This window comes from Lytechinus variegatus, chromosome 12 (genome assembly GCF_018143015.1).
Source record: "Lytechinus variegatus isolate NC3 chromosome 12, Lvar_3.0, whole genome shotgun sequence".
In the NCBI taxonomy this organism is placed as follows: domain Eukaryota; kingdom Metazoa; phylum Echinodermata; class Echinoidea; order Temnopleuroida; family Toxopneustidae; genus Lytechinus; species Lytechinus variegatus.
In genome coordinates, this window is record NC_054751.1 from 380,453 (window position 1) to 407,537 (window position 27,085).

The 27,085-nt window shown below is 34.6% G+C and overlaps 1 protein-coding gene and 1 long non-coding RNA gene across 2 annotated transcripts; both read right to left on the minus strand.

The window, feature by feature from the left end:
- Positions 1-1,242: 1,242 nt before the first annotated feature.
- On the minus strand, positions 1,243-13,721 carry LOC121425167 (protein PBDC1-like). Its single transcript, XM_041621169.1, has 6 exons — positions 13,484-13,721; positions 10,950-11,006; positions 9,447-9,506; positions 8,543-8,683; positions 6,831-6,942; positions 1,243-1,910 (listed from the first exon to the last, which is right to left on the minus strand). Exons 2-6 carry the CDS (start codon positions 10,983-10,985, stop codon positions 1,756-1,758), a joined length of 504 nt encoding a protein of 167 aa, XP_041477103.1. The 5' UTR covers positions 10,986-11,006; positions 13,484-13,721; the 3' UTR covers positions 1,243-1,755.
- Positions 13,722-20,612: 6,891 nt separating this feature from the next.
- LOC121424656 lies at positions 20,613-21,864 on the minus strand. Its single transcript, XR_005971407.1, has 2 exons — positions 21,547-21,864; positions 20,613-20,655 (listed from the first exon to the last, which is right to left on the minus strand). It is a non-coding gene; the product is annotated as an uncharacterized LOC121424656 (long non-coding RNA).
- Between the last annotated feature and the right edge of the window lie 5,221 nt (positions 21,865-27,085).

Here is a 27,085-nt window from a genome sequence, read left to right on the forward strand (position 1 = left end):
AACCACCAATATGTAGCGGGTACAAAAATATGTTAAATGGCTCTTTTCCACTCGCCGTACAGCAACCGTAGAGCAAATGTGATTGAGGTATTAGTACAGTCAAGTATTAGAGAGACTCCTCTTCAAAATACATAGCACACCACTGCATAGAGACAGTAGTACTCCATACAAAACATCTATTTTGCATGGTAAATAGTGTAGTGTACATGTACGACAGTTTGACATAATCATGCATTTTTAAGCATCTCGCATTTTCTTGGCTACGTACAAGCTTTGCCATGCCAACCACGGTCCGAGTAGCCGTTTCAAAATCTTTTCGCAAGTTACGAGCGACTTTACGAAATACTGATATCGATACTGGGGACCCTATCTTACAAGCTAAATCAACACAAATGAAAATTTGGTGCACATAATTCATCACAAGAAAAGGTCACCAGCCATTTGTCAAGTCGTTTGTAAAGTTGCTCGCTATAGGAAACACCCACCTGGGGCCCGTTGCAGAAAGAATTGCAATCAATCTCAACTCTAAATATCATGCACAACTTGAATTTCAACCAATCAGCAGCGTGCATTTGGGACTTGCGATTGATATTCGGACTTGCATTTGAACACAACTCTTTCTGCAACAGACCCAAGGCCATACATTGTGCTCTACTCTGGAATTATGGGGAAAATGCAGTAGAAATAAATTTACAGGTTTACTATTTCGATGCAGATGCTGACACCAAATCTACATTGAACTACGCATACAAATTAATGCCAATGTTGGTATTTGTAACTGCGCACCACTACCACTTACTAGTGTCACAAACAAGACAGATGCCCCTGGAAATTCAATACATTTCTTTCTTTTTTTATTGACTCTGGGAATCACCGGAAAATTGATGAATCCTAAAAAATTGGAAGCAATGTGATTTCTTTTTCAAATACATTTTGGGTAAAAAAAATTGTATGTATTCCGGTTGCAAATCCAGGGGGCCGTTTCATAAAGCTGTTCATAAGTGAAGAGCGACTTTAAGAACGACTGGTGATCCTTTCTTGTGGTAAATGGTAAGCACAAAAACGATCATTGGCGAGGGTTTGTGCATGTGAAAGGATCACCAGTCGTTCTTACACTCGCTATTAACTTACGAACAGCTTTATGAAGCACCCACCATGGGGGCGTTTCATGAAAGGACCTGTCAGACGTTTTATCCGACAAGTCCCATTTTATCCGACAGTTACCATAGGAACAGTGCCTCTCAGCCAATCAAAATCATGGAAAGATGTCAGATCTGACAACACGTCGGATGAAAATATTAATGAAACGCTCCCCAGGTGTAGGCACATCCTCCCATGCCCCCCTTTGAGAAACATTAAAAAAAATGTTGTGCATATTTGTCATGACATAACTCATATATATCACATCACCTCAATCTTGGAGTGAGGACCCTAATTGTCAACAAATTTTTGAACAAAAATGCCCCCCCCTTGGAGTCACTTCAACCTCTCAAAAATACAAATTTCCTTTTAAAAATCAATCAATAATCTCATAACATGATAAAATACATAAATATATAAAACACTGCGAATGTATCATACATATAACACCTGTTCATAGCATAATATTGGTAATGAAAAAAAATAAAGCTACACATTTTTGGTGTGGGAACACTAGTCCCAACTTCCATCTTGAATTGCAGTCCATTGACATTCGGATGATAAATGTTGATGATAAAGTTAGTGGCTCAGTTATTGTGGAGAAGGGGCCGTATGCTATGAAGCAACTTCGCTTGCTTTGGCGTTGTCGGATTGGGCGTTGTTGTCAGGTTGGGCGGGAGTCTCTTTCTCCGGGGAGCCTTTCCTCACTGCCAGATTGAGTCCTGCTCGATTCCGAGCGATCTCGATAGCATAGAACTGAATTCTGGTCACTGATGAAATAATAAAACAATAAAATAATTGTGCAATTAATAATCAAAGATTTGAGTTGAATAGAATTTAAAGCCTGTGTATAGCTTTGGTAAAGGGTCAATAATGTGATTGATAATCGAATATCATCTAATATGACAGTCTTACTGAAGCGTAGAGACCGTTAGATATTTTTCCAACTGCACTTCTCTGAGAAAATTTCAAATATTCAAATCTTGGATATATAGCACCCTCTCTCGGCGATGCTTGTTTTAAATTAAAAAAATGGGCATTCAAGCACTTATCTTATAAATTTAGTGATTAGATATCCAAAAGTTACAGACAAAGAACATATCTTGAAAGTTTCAGCCCATTCCATGATTTGGAATAGGATTTAATTGAAAGACAGAAACACACAGATATTTTAATTTGATCGGGTGACCCGATCAAGTTAAATTTCCATGTAAAATCGCAAAATTTATCCTGTAAAACACATTTTCATTTCATATCCTCCACATCATAACTGTTATAGGGCATATCCATTCATATTAGCTAGCAATGAATTGGAATAGTGATAGGTGCATTTTGGTGGATTTACCAAAACTATACCCAATCTTTAATGGGTTATTCTTATTTGGTACTATATATAGAAATTTGTTTTAGTGTTCAAAACTACTCATTTTTAGAAGGAAATGATAATAATCATTTGGGAGGGGGTTATTTCATGGGGCTTTTTTTCATATGTAATCAAATTCAAGAGATTTGAGACACATCAAATGCACCAATAATACACAAGACAATACTTCTCTATAATGACAAGTGACAATAAGGTGAAAAATCTACAGAGTTTAATATGGGAGGAGTATAAAAATCAAAGTTTTTTTGTTTTTTTTGTGGTAACTCCCGTAGAAACTTGGCAGGACAGCATTTTTTTGCTGGTAAACGCCAAGCTGGTAAATAACCAATTACCTTGGAAACATTTTACGTCTAGGTTAATCAGTCATAGTGGCTGACATAACAGACGACAGATATCACTCTTGGGCCTTTTTATCAAAGTGGAGACAATGGCAGAGTTGGGATTCGAACTCACAACCTTGCGATTATGAGTCCAGTGCTCTAACCACTGGACCACACGACCCGTAAAAAGTGGATTATCAAGGTTAATCCAAATGTAGTAATAATGATGAAATAGTAATACTAATAATGATAATACTAATATTAATACACTACTACAACTACTACTACTACTACTACTACTACTACTACTACTACTACTACTACTACTACTACTACTACTACTACTACTACTACTACTACGACGACTACTACTACTACTACTACTACTACTACTACTACTACTACTACTACTATACTACTACTACTACTACTACTACTACTATACTACTACTACTACTACTACTACTACTATACTACTACTACTACTACTACTACTACTACTACTACTACTACTACTACTACTACTACTACTACTACTACTACTACTACTACTACTACTACTACTACTACTACTACTACTACTACTACTACTACTACTACTACTACTACTACTACTACTACTACTACTACTACTACGACGACTACTACTACTTTTACTACTACTACTACTACTACACCTACTACTACTATACTACTACTACTACTACTACTACTACTATAGTACTACTACTACTACTACTACTACTATACTACTACTACTACTACTACTACTACTACTACTACTACTACTACTACTACTACTACTACTACTACTACTACTACTACTACTACTACTACTACTACTACTACTACTACTACTACTACTACTACTACTACTACTACTACTACTACTACTACTACTACTACTACTACTACTACTACTACTACTACTACTACTACTACTACTACTACTACTACTACTACTACTACTACTACTACTACTACTACTACTACTACTACTACTACTACTACTACTACTACTACTACTACTACTACTACTACTACTACTACTACTACTACTACTACTACTACTACTACTACTACTACTACTACTACTGCTACTACGCAATTCCATAAAATAATCAACCTTTTTGAACATCAGACCCCCATTTTTCTAAAGTCTTACTTCACTTAATAAACTGGCCAAGTCATGGTCATTTGACAGCATTACATACTGTCAAATAATAAAAAATCAGAGAGACAGAAATTTTTTGAAGGTCCCAAATATAGGGGGTCCGACGTACATTATTTATGGAATAGCCCTACTACTACTACTCCCAACCATGGCATAATTTCCTTCAGCAAGAAATTGATCCACAATGTGCTGCACTCAACCCAGGTGAGGTAAATGGGTACCTGGCAGGAATTTATTCCTTGAAACGCAGCGCCCGTAACAGCTGCACTGCTAAAGCCAGGGTAATTATGCTGCATACTGTAGAGCGCTTAGAGACTTCTGACAAAGTAAGTATTAAGCGCTATATAAGCAAGTATAATTATTATAATAATAATATTGATAATTAAACTTAACCCTAATCTAAACAAGCATTTGAAACCACTTCTCTATCGAATGCTCGTCTTCAAAACGTTTTATACATTGATGGCAATTTTTAATTCAAGAAAATTCACAATGGTTGTATTTTCCTATTCTCCACCTTTTCACGTCTCAATTTTTTTCACAACTTTTTGCAGCAAGATAGGAATAAATTAATTTTTATTGGTGAATCAGTTGACAACTAGCACTCCATGAAAGTGTAGTCTAAGTTAACCCAGGTTTAACTAAACCATCATGACGAAAATCTTGCTTTGAAGAGCAGTATACCCCAGTTTCCCTTATCAATTCTCTTCTCCGAGTACTACAAACCCTATTGCCCTCAAGCATGAAATTTAAGTATAGAAACACCTGTTTCTTGACCTCGGTCCGAAGATAACACACCCCAGCATCAACGGTCACAGCAGGGGGCCACACACGATGGATTGCAATGTGTGTAGTTCTGGTGAGTGCATTGAGTTCCATACACGTCGCATTGATATAAACTTTTTTCTTCCTTCCTTCCTTCCTTCCTTCCTTCCTTTCTTTCTTTCTTTCTTCCTTTCTCTCTCTCTCTCTCTCTTCCTTCCTTCCTTCCTTTCTTTCTTTCTTTCTTTCTTCTACAGGCAGACAAGTCTTACGTAATAGCACAGCTGTTGTTTATCATTTCGTCCTTGGCTCAACGCTCGTTTACTGGCCCGTGGTGGTGAAATTGAGACAAGGGGATTACCTGGCCAAGATGGGTTTATCGGGGTTGGAAATGTTGTTGAGATTTTTCAAATGAAAAATGGGGTATAGGACCGCAGTTTGCAGTCCGAAGTGCGGTCGAGAATCAAACGGGAGATTCACGTAATGATGGCTATCGGAATAAAAACCATTGGCCCGAATTCACAAAGGTGGTTTTGAAAACCCACGGTTGAGTCCATGGTTTATGCAGATTTCCTGTATAAATTACGCTTAATTTAGCGCGTATTGCGCGCGTATATAAACCATGTCCAATGCTGATGCGCGCTTTTGTCATAATGCGCCAAATTGACGCCTGTAACCATGGTTAGATACGCTATTTTATTCATGAATCCACTGTTTGAAGAGTGGACTCATGAATAACAAGTGGAATGCCTCTGGCCGTCTCACCTGCATCACGCGGTTCAATATAGCAGCAGTGCTGACTTTGAATACTACTCTAACTCGCACAAGATGTTCAGTGATACATGGTTACTCTTATGTCCACTTTTTATGAACTAGACCAATAAACTTACAGAGATATGATGGTTATTCAACAAAAAACCCCAACATGGCCAAAGTTCATTGACCTTACATGACCTTTGACCTTGATCATGTGACCTGAAACTCGAACAGGATGTTCAGTGATACTTGATTACTCTTATGTACAAGTTTCATGAATCAGATCCATAAACTTTCAAAGTTATGATGGTAATTCAACAGATACCCCCGATTCGGCCAAAGTTCATTGACCCTAAATGACCTTTGACCTTAATCATGAGACCTGAAACTTGCACAAAATTTTCAGTGATGCTTGATTACTATTATGTCCAAGTTTCATGAATCAGATCCATAAACTTTCAAAGTTATGATGGGAATTCAACAGAAATCCCCAATTCGGCCAAAGTTCATTGACCCTAAATGACCTTTGACCTTGGTCATGTGACGTGAAACTCATGCAGGATGTTCAGTGATACTTGATTAAGCTTATGTCCAAGTTTCATGAACTAGGTCCATATATTTTCTAAGTTATGATGACAATTCAAAAACTTAACCTCAGGTTAAGATTTCGATGTTGATTCCTCCAACATGGTCTAAGTTCATTGACCCTAAATGACCTTTGACCTTGGTCATGTGACATGAAACTCTGATAGGATGTTCAGTAATACTTGATTAACCTTATGGCCAAGTTTTATTAACTAGGTCCATATACTTTCTAAGTTATGACGTCATTTCAAAAACTTAACCTCAGGTTAAGATTTGATGTTGACGCCGCCGCCGTCGCCGTCGGAAAAGCGGCGCCTATAGTCTCACTTTGCTTCGCAGGTGAGACAAAAACAGTGGACTCATGAATAAAATATCTTTGATAACCACGGCAACAGGCGTCAATTTAGCGCACTGTGACAAAAGCGCGCATCAGGAGTGGACATTTTTCATTCACGCGCCCGATATGCGCTATCAAAATTAAGCGCAATTTAGACAGGAAACCTACATAAACCATGGACTCAACCGTGGGTTTTCAAAACCACCTTTGTGAATTCGGGCCATTGTAATTTAAGACAGGACTTGAGTAATTATATAGACATTACATAGAAAAACAAAACATTCTCTATCACATACTGCGATCAAACAGTACTGTGAGAAATGATTGGGTATATATATATTTTCGAAGTAAATGGCAAAAATTCGAACTTACCAAATATTGAGTTGATTTCCGAGTAGTCTTCACTGACGTTCAGTCTCAGGAGCGTTCCATAGTTGAAATTATCTACAGTCCCGTCAAAATGATTACAAAATACTCGCCATTTCTGAGGAAGGAGACGTAGGAGATACAACATTACTACATGTAAATATGCATCTACACAAATATTTAACTGCCTGTGCAACAATAATCGACCTTCCTTTTACTATACATGTATTGCCAATGTATTTCAATTTAAATGCAACAAGAAGACTGTTATGGGAGAGAAAGAACTTGAGTTTTTTTCAATAACTGGACCTAAAAAAAAAAAATGGACAGATTGAGCATGATCACAAATCTATCAATAATGACATTTTTCAATAATACACTATTTCCACTAACTGTATAAGCAGAAAATTTAAAGGTAAAAGAAAGTACTTACAGCAAACAATTATTTAATGAGAAAGTCATTTAAATTTACGTGAATTGTCACCATATTATCATATATCTAGATCTTGTACATTAATGTACACTTATCGTTATGAAATCATGAAATCTTTGCTCAAAACCGACAATTCTGATGATCACTAACACAGAAAAGCATATGTGGGACAGTGTTTTATATTTGCTTGGAAAAATACAAGACATTTGATGGAATTCTGTGCATATTTTGCTCATTTCTCAGCTTTTACGCATTTCAGTGCATATTTCGTGCATATTTTGCTCATTACTCAGCTATTATGCATTTTCTTCCAGAGCCATTTGGCATACATTTTTTCATTTATACATACTAACACTTGGGCGGTAATTTCATTAGATTCTGTTTGAACTCAATTTTCGATCGTTACCACAACTGGTATTTAAATACCTTTTATGTTGGTTTTTATTTTTGACTGATTCTGCGTATCCACCATCGCCAAACTCTTCACTTTTAGATATTGACAATGAATAACGTGAAAATGACACAATATGTTGAATGAGCAAAAAAAAATGGGACAAACTCCGACTGATGATGGTGGTGGTGGCAAAGTTGATGATGGTGATGATGACGTTGATCAGTATGATGATGACCAGTATGATGATGATGGTGATGATGATGATGATGATGGTGATGATGATGATGATGATGATAGTGATAATGATGACCAGTATGATGATGATGATGATGATGATGATGATGATGATGATGATGATGGTGATGATGATGATGATGATGGTGATGATGATGATGATGATGATGATGATGATGATGATGATGATGGTGGTGATGATGGTGATGATGATGGTGATGATGATGATGGTGATGATGATGATGATGATGGTGATGATGATGATGATGATGATGATGATGATGATGATGGTGGTGATGATGATGATGGTGGTGATGATGATGATGATGGCGATATGATGATGATGATGACGATGATGATGATGATGATGATGATGGTGGTGATGATGGTGATGATGATGGTGATGATGATGATGATGGTGATGATGATGATGGTGAGATGATGATGATGATGATGATGATGATGATGATGATGATGATGATGATGATGATGATGGTGATGGTGGTGATGATGATGGTGATGATGATGACTAGTATGGTGACGATGATGGTGATAATGATGACGATGATGACCAGTATGATGTTGACGACGACGATGATAATAATGATGGTGGTGGGGATGATGATGATGACAAAAAGTACCAAACACAAGATTTACCGCTTTGGATTTTTCACTTTTAAGATCCTCGGGATCGATGATGTCTATCTTCATATCAGGGAAGTCATGTTTGAAGTGTTGAAATATTTCATCATCGTGCTTGGTGAGCTTTAGCCCTGTAGAGTCCACGGATGATACCAACTAAATAAGGGAAAATAAATAATTCAGTAATAATCTACATATCTGCACGAAACCAACCACAGGCAACTTTACCAAGAAGCAGAATCTTTTTGGACCACAAGCATTTGTTCAACGAAGGAGAAATATAATCATTTGACTCCAAAATTTGGTCTAAAAAATGCTTTGATAGAAGGTCAACTAATTTACCTTTACTATGCTTCTTTAGACACAAAATTAATGGGACATCTCATGAACGGTTCCATGATATTTGCCCCGGTGACAATTGCTCCGGCGACAATTGCTCCGCTGTGAATTCCACTTAATGGAATGACCAACTACAACCCTGGATGTAACACTATACCCTATCCTAAACCTAACCCCAAAAAGAACATAAAACCATATTGCATCACTCCCTATATCTTAAAGACGAAATAAAGCCTGTAGCAATTGTTGCCGGGGTAAATGTTGTTCCTTGGTATTTGAATGACTGGCCTAAGCGTAGGAAATGTCTCATGAGCTGGTCAGACAGCGCTCTGCAGCCGCTTTTCACCAAAATTGAAGCTCATTGTAGATCAATGCGGCCGGAACGGCGTAACAAAAAAAATATGCGAAGCTTGGAGCGGATTTCTCTCTTCTTTTTTCTCAATAAGAAGAAAATGCTATGTTTTGAAGCAACTTCCTTTGAGTGTAAAAATGGGGGTCCCCTCCGCAGCACATACCCACCACGCATTACATATTGAGTGCCCCCCCCCCCTGGGGTCACAGCCCTGTGATGTATACTCACGTTGAAGTATGTTTCTGCATGGTGAAAAGCTGTCTTGGCCCAAGCAATCTCCACGTCTTCCTGTTAAAGATGAATGATGTGAACAACAAAAAGTTAAAGCTTGTGTATAGTTTTGGTAAATCCACCAAAATGCACCTATCACTATTCCAATTCATTGCTAGCTAATATGAATGGATATGCCCTATAACAGTTATGATGGGGAGGATATGAAATGACAATGTGTTTTACAGGATAAATTTTGCGATTTTACATGGAAATTTAACTCTATCGGGTCACCCGATCAAATTAAAATATCTGTGTGTTTTTGTCTTTCAATTAAATCCTATTCCAAATCATGGAATGGGCTGAAACTTTCAAGATATGTTCTTTGTCTGTAACTTTTGGATATCTAATCACTAAATTTATAAGATAAGTGCTTGAATGCCCATTTTTTTAATTCAAAACAAGCATCGCCGAGAGAGGGCGCTATATATCCAAGATTTGAATATTTGAAATTTTCTCAGAGAAGTGCAGTTGGAAAAATATCTAACGGTCTCTACGCTTCAGTAAGACTGTCATATTAGATGATATTCGATTATCAATCACATTATTGACCCTTTACCAAAGCTATACACAAGCTTTAAAATGACATGAAAGGAAACAATACAATTTTAATGTACAGTTTTATATCTTATTTGAAGGATTGATAGAGTATGGTAGTGGATCGTATTACCGAACACTTTCCATAACTTCAATCATATCAAACATAATATTCTCACAAAGTTCATCAAACTTTCACCATAAACACACAAATACCTACAAAATATGAATATGTATTTGCTCTTCCCATGTGAAATATTTTGGTCACTTGAAAATGGTATCGTATTACAGAGCATGTGTTTTCTATGGGAAAAAGTTGAGAAAACAACAAAATCACTGATGACTTAATTTTGCTACATTTAATAATATTTTATTATTTGGAGAATATAAAGACCTGAAAATGTGTTTTGACCATTTTCATTATCTTTCTATTCAAGTTCTCTTTGGATGTTGCAATATTTTGAGAAGATTAAATTATTTTCTGATGCTTTTCTAACTATCCAACAATTAGTTCAAACTAAATAAATACCAAATAGCATAAAATTGATTGGAATCAGAAACTGTTGCTCCAAGTATATCTGCAAACTGTATGCCACTATTGCTTGAATAATAGAAAGCTACATGTATATGAGGCAAGTTCATCTGTAATTCAACTTCAGCGCATTTCTGAAATGTGTGCTCTAGACAACAGGAACTTTTTACCTTCTGCCCTTGCGCTGCATGCAATTGAACCCATCCCCCCCCCCACTTGTAATCCCGAAGTAATTCCTAGTGTTACGCAAACAGTCTTTTATTCTAATGAGGTATAGAAATCAGGAAACTCATTATACTCACCCTGATGATGAACACCAATTACTGGTAAATCCCCTATTAAATTCCCAATGAAAACTAATGATTCTCTGTCTTTGAATATCCTCAACTTACCCGGTTACCAAGGTTTTCAGCGGACGGTGCTGCCATGATTCAATGTCTGCAATCGTCCTAAGAAATGAGATATGAATTAAAAGGTCAGTTATCAATTGTCATCATGGGGGGGGGCAGTGGTTAATCTTTTACACAAAAGTCCCACATCATTCTTGAATGATCATCTAGCATTCAATAAGTGTTCAAATTTTTTTTTTTTTTCTTTGAAATTGTTCTTGATCTCCTGCAGTGACACTCCATATACAAAGATACTACAAGAGGAAGATCGGATAGTACATAGACCACGTAATGAAATGCTCTAAAGAGGGCGCCCTACAGCATGGAGTAAGTAACAAGCTTTTTTTTACCTTTGCGTATCGTGAAATGGTTGTGTACAATACATATGAGAGAAATGGTGAAGGAGTAGACGATTTTTACATTTTAGAATTTTTCCTTCAATTTTGTGTCTATGAAATTAGAGATGAATATATTTTGGAGGTCCCTGGGTAATTAAAGGTGGAATAATTCCCATGCACCGCCATTGAACCCTCTTCGAAATCCCTTCCCTCATTTTGCCCACATGTTTTATACACAGCAGCGTGGCGATGTGTGATGGTTTACTTACTCAACGCTAGGGGGCACCCTACACCATGAGCATTTATCGAGCGTTTCAAAAAATCGCCGCAGTGTCCGAACTTCTCCTTGTAGTATCTTTGCCATATATCAGCAGTCACAATAGACTGCATGGTTCCAACTAAGAGTGCTCTGATCAATAGGCCCAACCATTCAGCCCAACAATCAAATAAACAATTGTTTACCGTTAATTGTTGCTTTTCATGACAAAGGCCAAGGGAAGATGCCAACATAAACCAATAGATAATTCTCTCAGTTTTTTAAAAAATATTTTGGTATAACTAAGCATTTCGTGGAGAAAACTCAAGATCTTTAAGTCATTTCATCATACCTGACAGAAAATTTTGGTTTCTCAGTTCCTAAAAAAATCTGTTGGTATACCACGGGGCAAGTCCAAGAAAAGGTCATCCAAGAAGACAAAATTACATCTCTATTGTAATAAGTTATCTTTTGTGGGGTAAGAACCCCAAATGTAAACATTTCATTCAGAAAAATTTGACAATGTGCAAATTTATGCTAATTTGGGGCACATAAATTGCATTTAAAATGGGTGCTACAATTATAAAAACTCATAGAAAATCGAACAAAATCTTGTGAGATTTAGTCATAGGTGGGACATGGACCCCTTAACCATCTTACTCCTTTTGGGGGAAAATGGTGGTATCATCTAATAAAAAATGCAAATTAGGTCTTGTCTAAGGATGGAATGTCCCATACGTAACATTTTGAGGACGTTTTTTAAGGGATAGTCCAGACTATTTATATCTCAATAGAGTAAAATTCACAAAGCAAAATGCTGTAAACTTGATCAAAATCGGATAACAAATAAGAGTTATTGAATTTTAAAGATTTGCATTATTCCGGCGAAAAAGTTCTAGGCATGTCTTTATGAATATTCATTAGGTGGGCTGACAATGTCATATCCCAACTTGTTCCTTTGTATTCTATTAGGTTTATTCAAAAATTTCTACCAAGAACTAAAACAAATGGATTGACAACTGATTAAATGCATTAGTTATTTATTGCCGCAACTTATTTCATCATAATGGAGACACACCATTTATACATGTTTAAAAAAAATGAAACATTTAACTTGAAACTTCAACTTGAGCCTAGCCTAGACTCGGCTGCTAGGCCCTAGCAGCCTAACCCACGGAGCCCAGGACTCGTCCCTGTAATACTAGTCAAACATATACTCTCCAAAATGGGGTAGAATGTGGTCGCAGTAGCACTCCAAATAAAAGGGGAAAAAATTATGCACTTACCTCGATTATATGGATGAAGGTCTATCGTGACACACTAATCCTGACATCGAGGCGCAAGCTGAACCCTCAAAAAAAAGGAAAAGTTTCGTCTCATTCGTTCTCCTTCTGTCAAAAATGAAAACAAAATGGCCGATCGATACCAAAACGAACGCGAAATAGACGTCTAACTTTTCCTTTTTTCGAGGGTCCAGTTCGTGCCTCGATGTCAGGATTAGTGTGTCACAATAGCCCTTATGATAAGGCTTATCGAGGTAAGTGCATAATTCATGTTTCCCCCTTAGTTTTACTTTTAGTTTGACTTTTAATTTTATTTGGAGTGCTATTTTATATTTCATTGTATTGTTTGAATTGTATTGCGACTACATCACCCCATTTTGGACAGTAGGCCTATACCGATATGTTACTTTGACTACTATTACAGGACGAGTCCTGGGCTCCCTGTGTTAGCATCCGAGATCGACAGAGCTTTCAGCTCCAGAGAGCTGTGGGGTGGTGACTGGCCCCTCTGACAGTGACAGCCGGAGCTGAGCCGGCCGCCGGCGGCATGCCCATGTCATGTGCATGGCCATGGCCATGGCGCCGCTTGCGCTTGACGTGGGCTGAGGCCCGAGCATTGTTGCTCATAGACAGTGGTTAACACATTCCACTTCCCCTCACCTGATGATCTTCAACCTGTTTCAGTGATCTGCTTGCAAAAATCGTATGTAGTCGAGTCGTCTCGATCAGCGAGAGAACATCCAAGTTGGCAAGGCCAAGGTTTCTTGCCGGCCGCCGGGAAAACAGTAGTTCCGATCACTTACAAATGCGGTTTCCCACATAAAACAAGGGATTATCACTAGATTTGGTGTACATCATGACTGTACGAGACTTTACCCTTTCAGCACTACTGTCGCCAACGTGGGCAAAGATGGCGCTATTCCTCTTCTATTGATACCTCTGTCTTCTCTGTCTTCTGCAAAAAACACTTGCTTTCAAGAAAATATTGAAGAAAAAAAATCTCAACTGCTCAATCTTACTTTACTTACCCGGCTTATATATATTACTTACTTGCTCAACTTTTGAGTTGTGTTTCTGAAGGTTTTTGGCCATCTCATGTTAGTATTCATACTTTTTGTTATGTATTTGACCTATATTCGACCTGCAAAGTTACGAGTGAGAGAGGCGAGCGAACCAAAATCATCTTTTTTTCTAAATAATTTTTACATAATATCCATTTTAAAAAAATCATATTTCATCCTTTTCCTTTCCTTTATTTATTTTTCCTTTTATTCTTGGTCAAGAATCCTTTCGGGGGGACCATGACCCCTAAGCCCCCTCATATCTTTACATCAATAATTCAAGGTACCTCTACAAACCATGTATTATAAATACTGGTAGTGCCTATACAGATAAATCTGTTCAAAATGTCCAAATTTAGCCCTACAAAATATAATTTGTAAAAATATCTATTTTTTAACAAAATAAATGGTTAACTTATCCATGCTTTTATGGCATGCCGCAAGACAGTGAAACTATCCTAGAAAGGTATCTTGTTTAAAGGTCAAGTCCACCTCAGAAAAAAGTTGATTTGAATCATTAGAGAAAATCAGACAAGCACAATGCTGAAAATTTCACCAAAATCGGATGTAAAATAAGAAAGTTATGACAGATCAAAGTTCCGCTTATTTTCAACAAAATAGTTATATGAACGAGCAAGTTATATCCAAATGAGAGAGTTGATGATGTCACTCACTCACTATTTCTTTTGTTTTTTATTGTTTGAATGATAAATATTTCAATTTTTACGAATTTGACGATTAGGACCTGCTTGCCTGAAGCACAAAATATTAAAATAATGGAATTCCAAGTGTTCAGGGAGGAATGAAACTTTTTTTTTTTTTGTATGTTCTCATTTACATCGTCACTGTACATAGAACAAAAATAAAAAATCAACATCATGATATACATTAGAATTCAACATAAAAAAAACATTTTATAAATATAGCAAGAAAGAATTTTAAATACATGTTCAATAGTAAGCAAACATAATGCCTAAATTGACTATTCAATTTTTGTTTTGCATTTTTTCCAAAAAATACTTCTTTTTATATTTGCTCTCCATTTTATTTCTTCTATGAATATTTCAAATATTTCTTTAAAATTTGATTTTCTCTTTTGTTGAAAAATTGTATAAAAAGCTAAATTGATTAATACATTAAAGGAAACCAAAACCCAAGAAGAGAAGCAATCTGATTGGAAAGAGTAAAATGAGAGGAACAATTTAAAAAAAGTTTCATCAAAATCGGTTATGAAATAAGCAAGTTATGGGAGTTTAAAAACTCTTGTTGTACTTCCTATGGGCATCCTCAAATTGGCAAACGTGCTTCAAAATGGCTGATTTTGTGGACAACTCTCCATTTGTTTTGTACACAAATTTTCAGATTTTTCTCATTATCTTTCAAATTGCATCTTGCCTCCTTCTGAGCACAACATATGTCATGTGAAAATATAATCCACACCATATATGTCAAGGACAGGAGGAGATAATGTGAAATATGTAAAATAAAGGGGAAAATCTGAAAATATGTGTACAAAACAAATGGAGAGTTGTCCACAAAATCAGCCATTTTGAAACACGTTTGCCAATTTGAGGATCCACATAGAAAGTACAACAAGAGTTTTTAATCGTCCATAACTTGCTTATTTCATAACCGCTTTTGATGAAACTTTTTTTAAATTGTTCCTCTCATTTTACTCTTTCCAATAAGATTGCTTCTCTTCTTGGGTTTTGGTTTCCTTTAAAGAAAGATACAACGTTATGTCCATTACCACCATGTCTACCAATCACAATGTCTTTATAACTTATATCCACATTTCTAATATTCAGATTGATGGTAACACAAAAGTTACTGAATTTTAACCAAAAGAGTCTAGAATAATGGCAATCATAAAATAAGTGATAATAGTTGTCAATAGTTTTACATTTAAGACAAAGTGGAGATTCTGCCAATTTAAATCGAAACAAATATTCATTTGACATCAAAAGTTTATACAAAAATTTAAAGTTGAATTCAGCTAAACGAAATTCTTCAATGAAAGTAACTTTTTCTTTCCAGATATTGTTCCAAATCAGATTTTCTTTGAAATAAAGTGACCAATATTGCTCAACATTTGGGGTTATAAACTTTTTATCCACAAGACAATTGTATAATAATTTAGAAAGTTTAAAAGATAAATGTTTACTTTGTTTTATATGTATGACAGGATCATGGTCCTTCAATTGAAAGTAGCTAACAATTGAATGATTTAAGCAATGTTTTTCTTTAACCAAAATGTTTTTCCATTTTTCTGGTATACAACTCCAAATTAATTTCGATTCACATAAATAATTTCCCTTTTTCTTTAATTTTGCATGAATACGCAATATATCCAATAGTCCATCGCTGTTAATAATATCTCCAATAACAAGAATGTCTGAGCATACCCAATGCTTCCAAAACAAACATTTATTCTTATACAAAATGTTTTTATTACCCCATAACAATTCGTCCCTGTTTTCACGAAGTGACGGATGTGCGCGCAACTTTTTAAAAGCCAGTTTTGAGTAAATCGCTTGCAAAGGTTTAGACCTCAATCTCAACCTCTTTAATGTATGCAGGGTGAATAAATATCATATTTTCGTAGAGAGCATATTCTAGACAATCTTCGATTCCAATCATTTGCATTTTCCTTTAGTATTTACGAAGATAATGAGCTATAAACAGAACCATATTTTCGTGAAAAAAAAATATTACGGGACACGCTTAGATTTATTTTCACGAAGTGACGGATAGTGCTCCGCGCGCATAACCGTCACTTCGTGAAAACCCGAAATTCAAGGACGCGCTTCAATTTTGTTTTTACGAAGTGACGGGAAGAGGTTCCGCCTTAGTCCCGCGTATAGCCTAGTGGATGCAATTCCATACTTATGTTTTAGATATACACAAACTCTTTATTTCTTTTTGCAAACAAAATTAATCCTAAATGTGAGATTAATAGGGCCTGCAGCTTCCGCTAATAAGTACAAAAAATCACTTCTAAAACTGTTTTCTTTTTTTTTCACGTAATAAAAGGGAAGCCCAATAGACACACGTTTTAAATTCTTAGGCCTATTTTATTTCAATATCATATTCATTTTTGATAGATGAACACTGAAATACGAAAGCTTTGTATAACAGGTCATGAAAAATGTGACTACAATGTAGTCGAATTGTCTTTTGTCTTTATAAAGAGTTTAATTATATACCCTTTGTGTGCTCTGATTCCGTTTGGAAATTGAAAATTCAACATTATAAACTTTTGTTAGTTTATTAACCTCCCTACCCCCTTCATAAAATGAAATCCCGATTGAATGTCTCTTAAATGTTGTGTATTAATTCTTTGTTAAGGCCGAGTTAGTAATTCAACATTATTCTTTGAGACTAATATCTCGAAAATTGTACTCAACTAAATGTGGACCTAACTTGTCAAAGGCAACAAGAATTGGTAAATTATGACTAATTGCTACCCCCCCCCCAAAAAAAAATTGTCAAAATAAAGCGAACAAATTTCGAGTTACATATCACTCACCCTCTCATTCTCTCTCTACTCCATTTTTCCTTTATCACAATGGTCATGTATTCTCTCCTGAAAATCCTATTAAAATATCTTTTCATGCAAAATGAGAGTTATGTCATAAATCATTGAAAATACTAACGATATAAAATAAATTCTTCAAATTTAGCAATGTGAATAAATTTAGAAGAACACTTTTAATTCTATAACATATAAAATCATAGCAGCAAGTGACAAATAGAAAATTAAAATATAACATTTTTTTTCATATCAATCATTTCGATAAAGGTATGCTTAATAAATTCATTAAAGTATCATCTCCATACAATGTTAACAATGGAAAAATATTTTTGACAAATTTTTAAATTCAATAATATATAGGACCATAATCGCTAGTGACAAACACATCGACATTCATAATTATTAAAATTAATTTAATATTGCACTGTGAAAGGTATAGGAAATGAACCATCAGGTACACATTGTCAGAATTTTGTCATTTTATACATTTCATAAAATTTGAATATACTGTTATGCAACAATGTATTTATTTGTATATCATACCTTGCTAAACACAATCAGTATAATCCTAGTCTGGGAATGCAACATTTAGAAATACAGAATTGCTATCAAGTACCAAATTCTACATTCAAAACATTCCAATGACAAATTAATAAACTTTCAATTACAAGATTACTGGAAAATAATTAATGCTAGTGGTGCAGGAAAGTTGTATTCTCTAATGTATATTTGTATTAACATACACATATACAAGTATAATGGCCTATTTCTTTTCCATCAAAATAGAAGTAACATAGTCAACATTACTTACTAGTATTACATTCACTACTCTGGAATTTTTTAATGAAAAGAATGTCATAATTAAATCAATTGCCTTGAGAGTTATTTCATGTTTTTACACACTGTCAAGGACTAAAAAGTCCAATAGTACAAAAAGCTTATCTTTACCGAAGGAAACATGCAAACATTTGAATAAACAATTATAAACTATGATGGTCAAAGAAAGAAATATAATTTTAAATCAATAATTTAACGTCATATCAAACAGGATAATTTTTTTAAACAAATTTATAATCAAAATTCCAAACAGCGACAAAAGCAAAAAAAAATGCAAGGATAAAAAATACGAATGACTAAGTAGATTTGTATTTTTTCCATCATTCTCAAGTCATTGGCTAAATAACATTCATCAATACATTTTCCAATCAAACACTTGTTTTTTAATTGCAAATTATTGTCAGAGTCCAAAACAGGAACATATATTAAAATACACCTTAGTTTCTTCCAAATCTGAAAACTTTACAAAAAATCGTCTTCATGGTTTTAGAAAATAACATCTTTGATCTAGTGGGATTAAAAAGAGTAAAATTCTTACTACAAATAGACAGAAAAACATGTGCTGCAGTGTATCTTTAACCTCCAGCTAAACATAATCATGTATTACTTCTTTCGTGAATAACAAAATCTAACAGTTGGATTTTCTGGAATAAAATTACGACACATCAACTGCATGAACCAGGTGTGTGAGCGATGACAAATAAAGACGTGCAAATTCTGTAAAGAGTTGGGGGATTAAATTGAATGAGCTCTCAAACTATTGTACAGAAATGGGGGATATCAAGCTTAAAATAAAAAGCAAAAAATAACTAAAATCAGCTTAAGAATTCTCACACCCCTGATAAACCAATAAAACATTACCTCATGGAAGAGGGGGGGGGGGGGTGGGTGTCTGTATTAATACATTTGGCTTTTGAAAATGAATTTACAAAAACCTAATATGATTTTCACCCCTACATCCTTACTAGTAATATATCATGCAGCTATCGAGTTTCACAATGCATGTCAGTCTAAATTGTATGATTGTTATTATTAAAGAATATGTAGTATTAACACAATTCATTTAAGCACAATACAGCTAATAACATTCAGTTTTATTTTAAATGTAGAAATATGCAGTATTTCTGTTTTTTAGATAGCACCAAGCAAAATGAAAACATGCGAATCAAATGAATGAAAAAGGGTAATTATTCTGCATCCATATGTGGACGATGTGTACAAGCAATTTTAACATGTAAGTATAGAAGATAAGTGACTATTCTGAACTTTATATTTGACTGTAGCCTAGCCTATATATATAAAATATTTTTAAAGGAGTTCATAATCATATCACTATAAGAGCAGAGACTTATAGTTCAAGCAGTATAGTTTCTTTATATAATACACTGCTCTAAAAATGAAACCAGATTTGAAAGTCCTATCAAAATTAAAACTAAACTTATGTTGAAGTCAAAATCTCAAGAAAATTAAAATTGATATCAGTTACCCAGCTGGAAAAAGAAAGTTAGATGAGAGCACTGAACCTGAAAGGCCACGAGGTAGAGCCAACTCCTTCACATTTTCACAAGTGTAGACAGAGTTTCATCATTAGAATTGCAGTCAGAGTTCTCAGAAGATGTTTCTAGTTTGGTTACTTCAATAGTTCAAAACCAGGGCACACTATAAAAATCCAGTCACTACCAATTCCACTGTCATGTCACCAAATCAGATCATATCTGCGATGTTCAGGGAATCATCAATGACACATCTGACAAGCGTGTCGGCCCCTGGATCTAACCTATGTGTGTGGAATGAAATAATGTACAAATTATCTGTTTGTTTGTTTTCAAAGTTTTTTGTCAATCCAATATCAAGTTTGTAAAATAGATAGCAGACTCAATATTTTAAATTGCCCTTACCAAACATAAACCTCCCCAGTCAGTATGGTACAAGAATATACTTTATACACTCTATTTACCAATGATAATTTAAGCAAATATTTCAGTTAGATGTTTCCAATTTATAAGAAAGTTTCAGCTGAAAATATGATCACATGTCAAATTTGTAATGCTCTAGGGCAGTACACAAAGCATCTGTTAAAATGAGAATAATGTTCTTTTACAACTTAGAAATACATGTATATCTGCTAAATTATAACGTATTCCAAAATTAATATTTTCTGATTATAACTTTGAATCAACGTAGTTTTATAGCTTCATTGTTTACCAGATTTGCAATTGAAATTAATTTTGGTAGTGAGTGAAAATCAATGAATTGCTTATACTGACAGGATGTCATGTGAGTTTATAACACTATGAAAATTCTCACCTGGAATTGTTTCTGACCACAGCAACAAGTGTACCAGTTCCAGGACTTCTCTCATTTGTTCTCTGAAACATCACTTATTGTATATACTGCATCTGAAAAAAATGAAAATATCTTCATCATCATGATTATGATCAAATCCGAGGTGCAATTATTTATGTAGATTCTTTCAGTTTCTGTAAAACGTTATATAGAGATAAGGGCGAGGAAGTGGCCACCAAACAACAAAGTATAAAGCTCTATCTACATTAGATGTAGACTGAGTCTGGACTTGAGATGATTTATTTAAAACATAAATCCCCAGTAATCTTCAGTTTAACTAAGGACTCAACTTATTTGCCCACACAGGTTGGCCACTAACTTTACCAAATTAATTCATGATCTCAGCATTCATATTGTTATTTATAGACCCCCCCCCCGGGGTGGGGGGGGGGTATCTTTCCATTACATATTTTTTAAAGTATGTAATTACATGATGAGTTCACTATAGCAAAGCAGATAATAAAATCTATGTATTCATTTGTGATTTTTTTATGGAAATTTATTGCAAATACTATTCATATGGCCTGGGAACTTGTGAAGACAAGTTAGAACTTAACGAGTATGAGTTAACACAATGGCAATGCATGTAAATTAGACTAGATCTAGGCTAGGCCTAAACTTTTGCACCTATATACGATTATTTCACCAAATCCTCAGCCTTCATTAAATCTATTTAGTCTTGATAAATGTTATAAAATATTCTAACCCTTATGGTTTGACTGAATTTACATTCAAGTTCGATTGAGTGACAATAAAGTACACGCAATACTCAGTTCAATTTTCACTGACACGAAAATAAATATGTGGGGCAATGTACGTAGAGATTGGACGTTATTTTAAGGATTTTTGCTATCAGAGACGTTTAAAAAGGGTTGAAATCACTCGAAATGACTTTAAAGGCTGCATTACATTTATTTCCTTTCCTACATTTACAAAAAACTCACCATTTCATGGTCTTCGGCTGTTCCAAACTGTAAATATTTGCCTTCCGTCACTTCGTGAAAAAACTCTTGAGTGCAAAGCGTATTCGTTTGTTTTCACGTAATGACGGCTGCTTATCCGTCACTTCGTGAAAACAAGAAATCCTTTTACCCGGTATTTTATTGAATGTCATGTCGTCATAGCAACGTAATTAGACATTATTGTGATCTGAAACTTTTTGAGGTTCAAGATATAAGTCATAGATGTCCAAAAATGCAAAAAACTCAAAATTGAAAAAAGTGAAAATTTTCCTCTTATCCGTCACTTCGTGAAAACAGGGACGAATTGTTGCCTAATATCTTCACCTGTATTTTCAAAAGAGGGTTTATTATTACACATTTTCCAAGCAATTATACATTGACGATAAAATAATGGAAGTTGTTTCATTTCAGGCATTTGACATTCTTTTTCAAAAGACATTTTAAGAACAAGTGAATTCGGTCCAAAGTAATTGAGGTGTAGTTCAGGAAGGAACTTTCATCTAAAATTGTGATCCTTGTTTTCAAATAGATTGTTTAGCCAAACTGTTTTTAGGGCGTTACATTGTGAGACAAAATCAGGCATATTTATTCCTCCTTTTTCAGTTTTACCAATCATTGTTTTTCTTTTTATTTTATCTCGCCCTTTCCAAATAAACTTAAATATAATTTGTTCAACTTTTTTATTAATGTGATCAAGCATGGGAAATACAGTCATTAAATAGGTTATATTTGAAAGAATTAAAGATTTTAATACAGTAACTTTTCCGAAAAATGTTAAATACCGGCATTTCCACAATAATACTTGGTTTTCAATTTTTGTAACTTTTTCTTTCCAAGTTTTTCATAAGCATCAAACATATTTTTACTAAAATACACCCCTAGAGTTTTTATAAACACACTTTTCCAATCAATCTTTTGAAAAAAATTGCAATTAAAATTTCCAAAGCTAAAACCTGAGCTTTTCGAAACATTTAACGATGGTCCAGCAACTTTGCAAAAGGTTTGGACTCTTTCCATTACTTTTTTTAAAGACAGTTCATCCGCTACAAATACTGTGGTGTCATCAGCAAATTGACTTATCTTGATCTCAAATGAATTATTTACATTATTCGTCAAAGTAATACCTTTAATGTTATTATTCTTATTCAAATCAATTGACAAAAATTCTACAACTACTAAAAATAACAGGGTGGACACTGGACAACCTTGTCTTACTCCTCTAGTTAGAGGGAAATAAACTGACTGCCAATTTAAATTCATTATACAACTTTCTGCATCAGCATATAAGGCTTTTATATAACTTATGAATTTATTACCGAAATTAAATTTTTCAAGGGCTCTATAAAGAAAATTCCTATCAACTTTATCAAAGGCCTTTTCTAAGTCCAAAAGTAAAATAGCCCCCGATTTTTCATGTTTTGTCATATAATTTATCACATCATCAATAAGTCTTATACTGTTTCCAATAAAACGGCCTTTTAAGTAGGCATTTTGATCGAACGAAATACATGATCTTAATACTGGTTTCAATCTCTCTGCCAAAACTGATGCCAATATTTTGTAATCAGTGTTTAAAAGACTGATAGGCCTCCAGTTGGATAGTAAATCTTTTCGTCCCTTTTTATGCAAAAGTGTAATAACAGCTCTATTTTGACTAACTGATAAATTCCCAACTGATAACGAATGGTTAAATAAATTTAACAAAATAGTTTTTAAATGATCCCAAAAACATTTGTAAAATTCAAACGTTAAACCATCTGGACCTGGACTTTTACCAAGTTTTGAATTTTGGATAGCTTTATTACATTCATGAATTGTCAGTGTGCTATCACACATTAATTTTTGTTTTTCGTTTAATGAATTTTCTATGTGAATATTTTCAAAATAATCATTAATATCCTTACTTTCTATATTTTCCGATTTTGAAAAAAGTTCTGAGAAATATTCCACCTCAGCAGTCAAGATATCGTTTTGACTTGTGAAATATCCATTCAAAAAAATCATATTTCATCCTTTTCCTTTTCTTTATTTATTTTTCCTTTTATTCTTGGTCAAGAATCCTTTCGGGGGACCATGACCCCTAAGCCCCCTCATATCTTTACATCAATAATTCAAGGTACCTCTACAAACCATGTATTATAAATACTGGTAGTGCCTATACAGATAAATCTGTTCAAAATGTCCAAATTTAGCCCTACAAAATATAATTTGTAAAAATATCTATTTTTTAACAAAATAAATGGTTAACTTATCCATGCTTTTATGGCATGCCGCAAGACAGTGAAACTATCCTAGAAAGGTATCTTGTTTAAAGGTCAAGTCCACCTCAGAAAAAAGTTGATTTGAATCATTAGAGAAAATCAGACAAGCACAATGCTGAAAATTTCACCAAAATCAGATGTAAAATAAGAAAGTTATGACATATCAAAGTTCCGCTTATTTTCAACAAAATAGTTATATGAACGAGCAAGTTATATCCAAATGAGAGTTGATGATGTCACTCACTCACTATTTCTTTTGTTTTTTATTGTTTGAATAAAAAATATTTCAATTTTTACGAATTTGACGATTAGGACCTGCTTGCCTGAAGCACAAAATATTAAAATAATGGAATTCCAAGTGTTCAAGGAGGAATGAAACTTCATTTCACATGACAATGACGAGAAAATAAAAATATTTCATATAATAAAATAAAAAAAGAAATAGTGAGTGATGTCATCAGTTCCTCATTTGCATACCGACCGAGATGTGCATATACTGTTTTGTTGAAAATAAGCGGAACTTTGAAATATCATAACTTTCTTATTTTACATCTGATTTTGATGAAATTTTCAGCATTGGGCTTGTCTCATTTTTATCTTTTTATTCAAATCAATTTTTTGTTTGGGTGGACTTGTCCTTTAATATATTCGTGAGAGTCATGAAAACCACTGTAAATTGTGTTGAAGCTGTGTGTGTGGACTTTCGGGAAACTCAAATACACGCGACTAACCATTTTGTCTTTAAATATTCATTGCCTTTCATTGACTGACTCCTATATATAAAGTGAAGTAAACATAAATACAAACCTTAATCATAATATGACTTTTTAATACAAAATGTTTGGTTTTCGATGCGGCATGGTTGTTGCTGCATATCAGATGCTTAATCAAAATACTATAAAACTTTTTAGCTTGTAATTTTGTAAGATGATATGTTAGAATTTGAATGTAATATGAATAGAGGCATCTGAATGCATAATGTCGATATAAAAATTTGTATGCTCTATATGAAGATAACTCATTTCCTACTTTCGGTGAAAGAGTAATTTAAAGGTCAAGTCCATCTCAGAAAAATGTTGATTTGAATCAATAGAGAAAAATCAGACAAGCACAATGCTGAAGATTTCATCAAAATCGGATGGAAAATAAGAAAGTTATGACATTTCAAAGTTTCGCTTATTTTTAACAAAATAGTTATATGAACGAGCCAGTTACATCCAAATGAGAGAATTGAATTGAATTGAATGTATCTATTGTCCTGTGTAGGAAATTCATTTCACATCGGGTTTACAAAAATTACAAATACATATGCACATAGACAGAATGAAATAGACTTAATATACCGTGGGATTACTACACAAAACAAAATGCCGTACATTATTTTAAATACAATAGAAAAAGTGCAATTGCAGATATATAAATTGATTAATTATTCAAATACTAATTGGTTTGTGATTCCATATCCAGCCCGAATACGGGGGGGGGGGGCGAATATTGCGATACGGTAAATTAAAAGTGAGTATTAAAAGGGGCGGGGTTCACAGTAAGCTCCCATCGAGTCCACACAAGTTCCTCCCTCATGCCTGAACATTGATTCCGAGGCACACTCGATCCCCGCACTCACGGTGCCGGCTTACAAAAACGTGAGAAATTATTTGCAGATATTGCTGACACATAAAAAAAATCATTCTTTCTTTCTGAGATTCAGACATTAGCGTATGTACAAGGGGGAGGGCAGACTGCCCCCCCCCCCCCCCTGACGAGTCACAACTGATCCCTGGCAAGCCACAAGTTGCCTGCTCCTTTGAACTTGAAGACTTTTTTTTTGCTTGTTCAAATTTTTTACTGGTACGAAATCCTTTATTTGTGGTTGAAGACCATTTTTTGTTTTCCTTGTCAATTGTTTTGGCGGACGAATTTGCCCCCCGGCCCCGCTTTGGAAAATCCTAGGTACGCCACTGGATTCAGACTTGTCGATCCTGGGGGGGGGGGTAGGGCAGGGGGATATTTGCCCCCATGAAAAACTTTTATAAAAAGGGTAGTTTTCAACGACTGGTCAATGGTCAATCGCGCGGTCAAATGTATTTAGTTTCTTTTTTAAGACCATGTAGCCAAACGTGTTTAGGGTATGTTTTTTCCCAAAGCTTTTTAACATTTTTTTTCTTTATGGTATTTCAACACTAACTGCACTGGGGGGCATACCTATGAATACAATTTGTCTACTGCGTTAGCAAGTAGAAATCATGCATTTGACTGCCCCCCCCCCCGCATGAAATAATTTTTCAAGTCAATATACAATAAAATTTCTACTTTGTGGATGAAAATATTTTTCCGCCCCTCCCCATATAAGCAAAATCTGGATCCATATGTGATATGAGTATAACGTATTATGATTAAAGGTGTAATGGAGATTTACTCTCCCGGCCCCCCCCCCCAACAAAAAAAATAAAATGAAGAAATAGAAAAATAAAGAAATAAATATCTAATGAATATAAAAAAAAAACCTGCATCCATCATATGCCGATATACTATTTCCTCACAGTACTCCATTAAATCATTATATATAATTTTACTGAATAACCGAGAATTCATTTACTCTTCTTTTCAAGAAATAATGGTCTATATAACTGAATGTGCAAAAATTAAGAGAATAAAATTTAACCGGCAGAACTGATACAAAATGAAGTAACTGAATTTGATTTTAGATGAATAATTTGTGAAAATATATTCATGCCGTGGCATCATGAGTTTTTAATAATTATTGGTGGGCCGCATGTCATGGACCCACTTTCCTTTTACATGAAATCATATTTGATTATGAATAGGCCCTATGTGTGTGTAAACAAATGAAGTTCATTGCAAGACTGTCTCCCCCATGAAAAAGAGGGAGTGCATGGGACAAAGCTGCATGTACGGGGGCCATGGTGGCCGACCATAAAACAAATCATAATGTAATAAGATGGTGATTTTACTCTTTTAGGGGCAGGGGCTCATATATGTAACCTGAAAAAATAAGTGGGGGTCCCATGTCCCAAATCATCTTCGCAGCCACCAAAATGTATTTAACTTTATGGGGACGATAAAACAAAAATGAATAAAACATTTTGCTCTCTTTTTAAAGACTTGTTATTATATATTAATATTAGTAGGCCCCTATACTTATATTATTTATTTTTTAAAGAATTTTTCGGAGAGGTCGAGATATACATTGAGCTTTGAGAGCTAAAGCATTTCGCTGGGCTCATTCAGAGTACGCTCTA

Bases quoted from the DNA above. Each gene is read 5' to 3' on its own strand.
- LOC121425167 (XM_041621169.1), bottom strand. From the start codon at position 10,985: ATGGCAGCACCGTCCGCTGAAAACCTTGGTAACCGG. The intron at 9,507-10,949 runs GTAAGTTGAGGA...CATCTTTAACAG, and splicing joins CTGAAAACCTTGGTAACCGG to GAAGACGTGGAGATTGCTTG. The intron at 8,684-9,446 runs GTGAGTATACAT...TCCCTTATTTAG, and splicing joins ATGCAGAAACATACTTCAAC to TTGGTATCATCCGTGGACTC.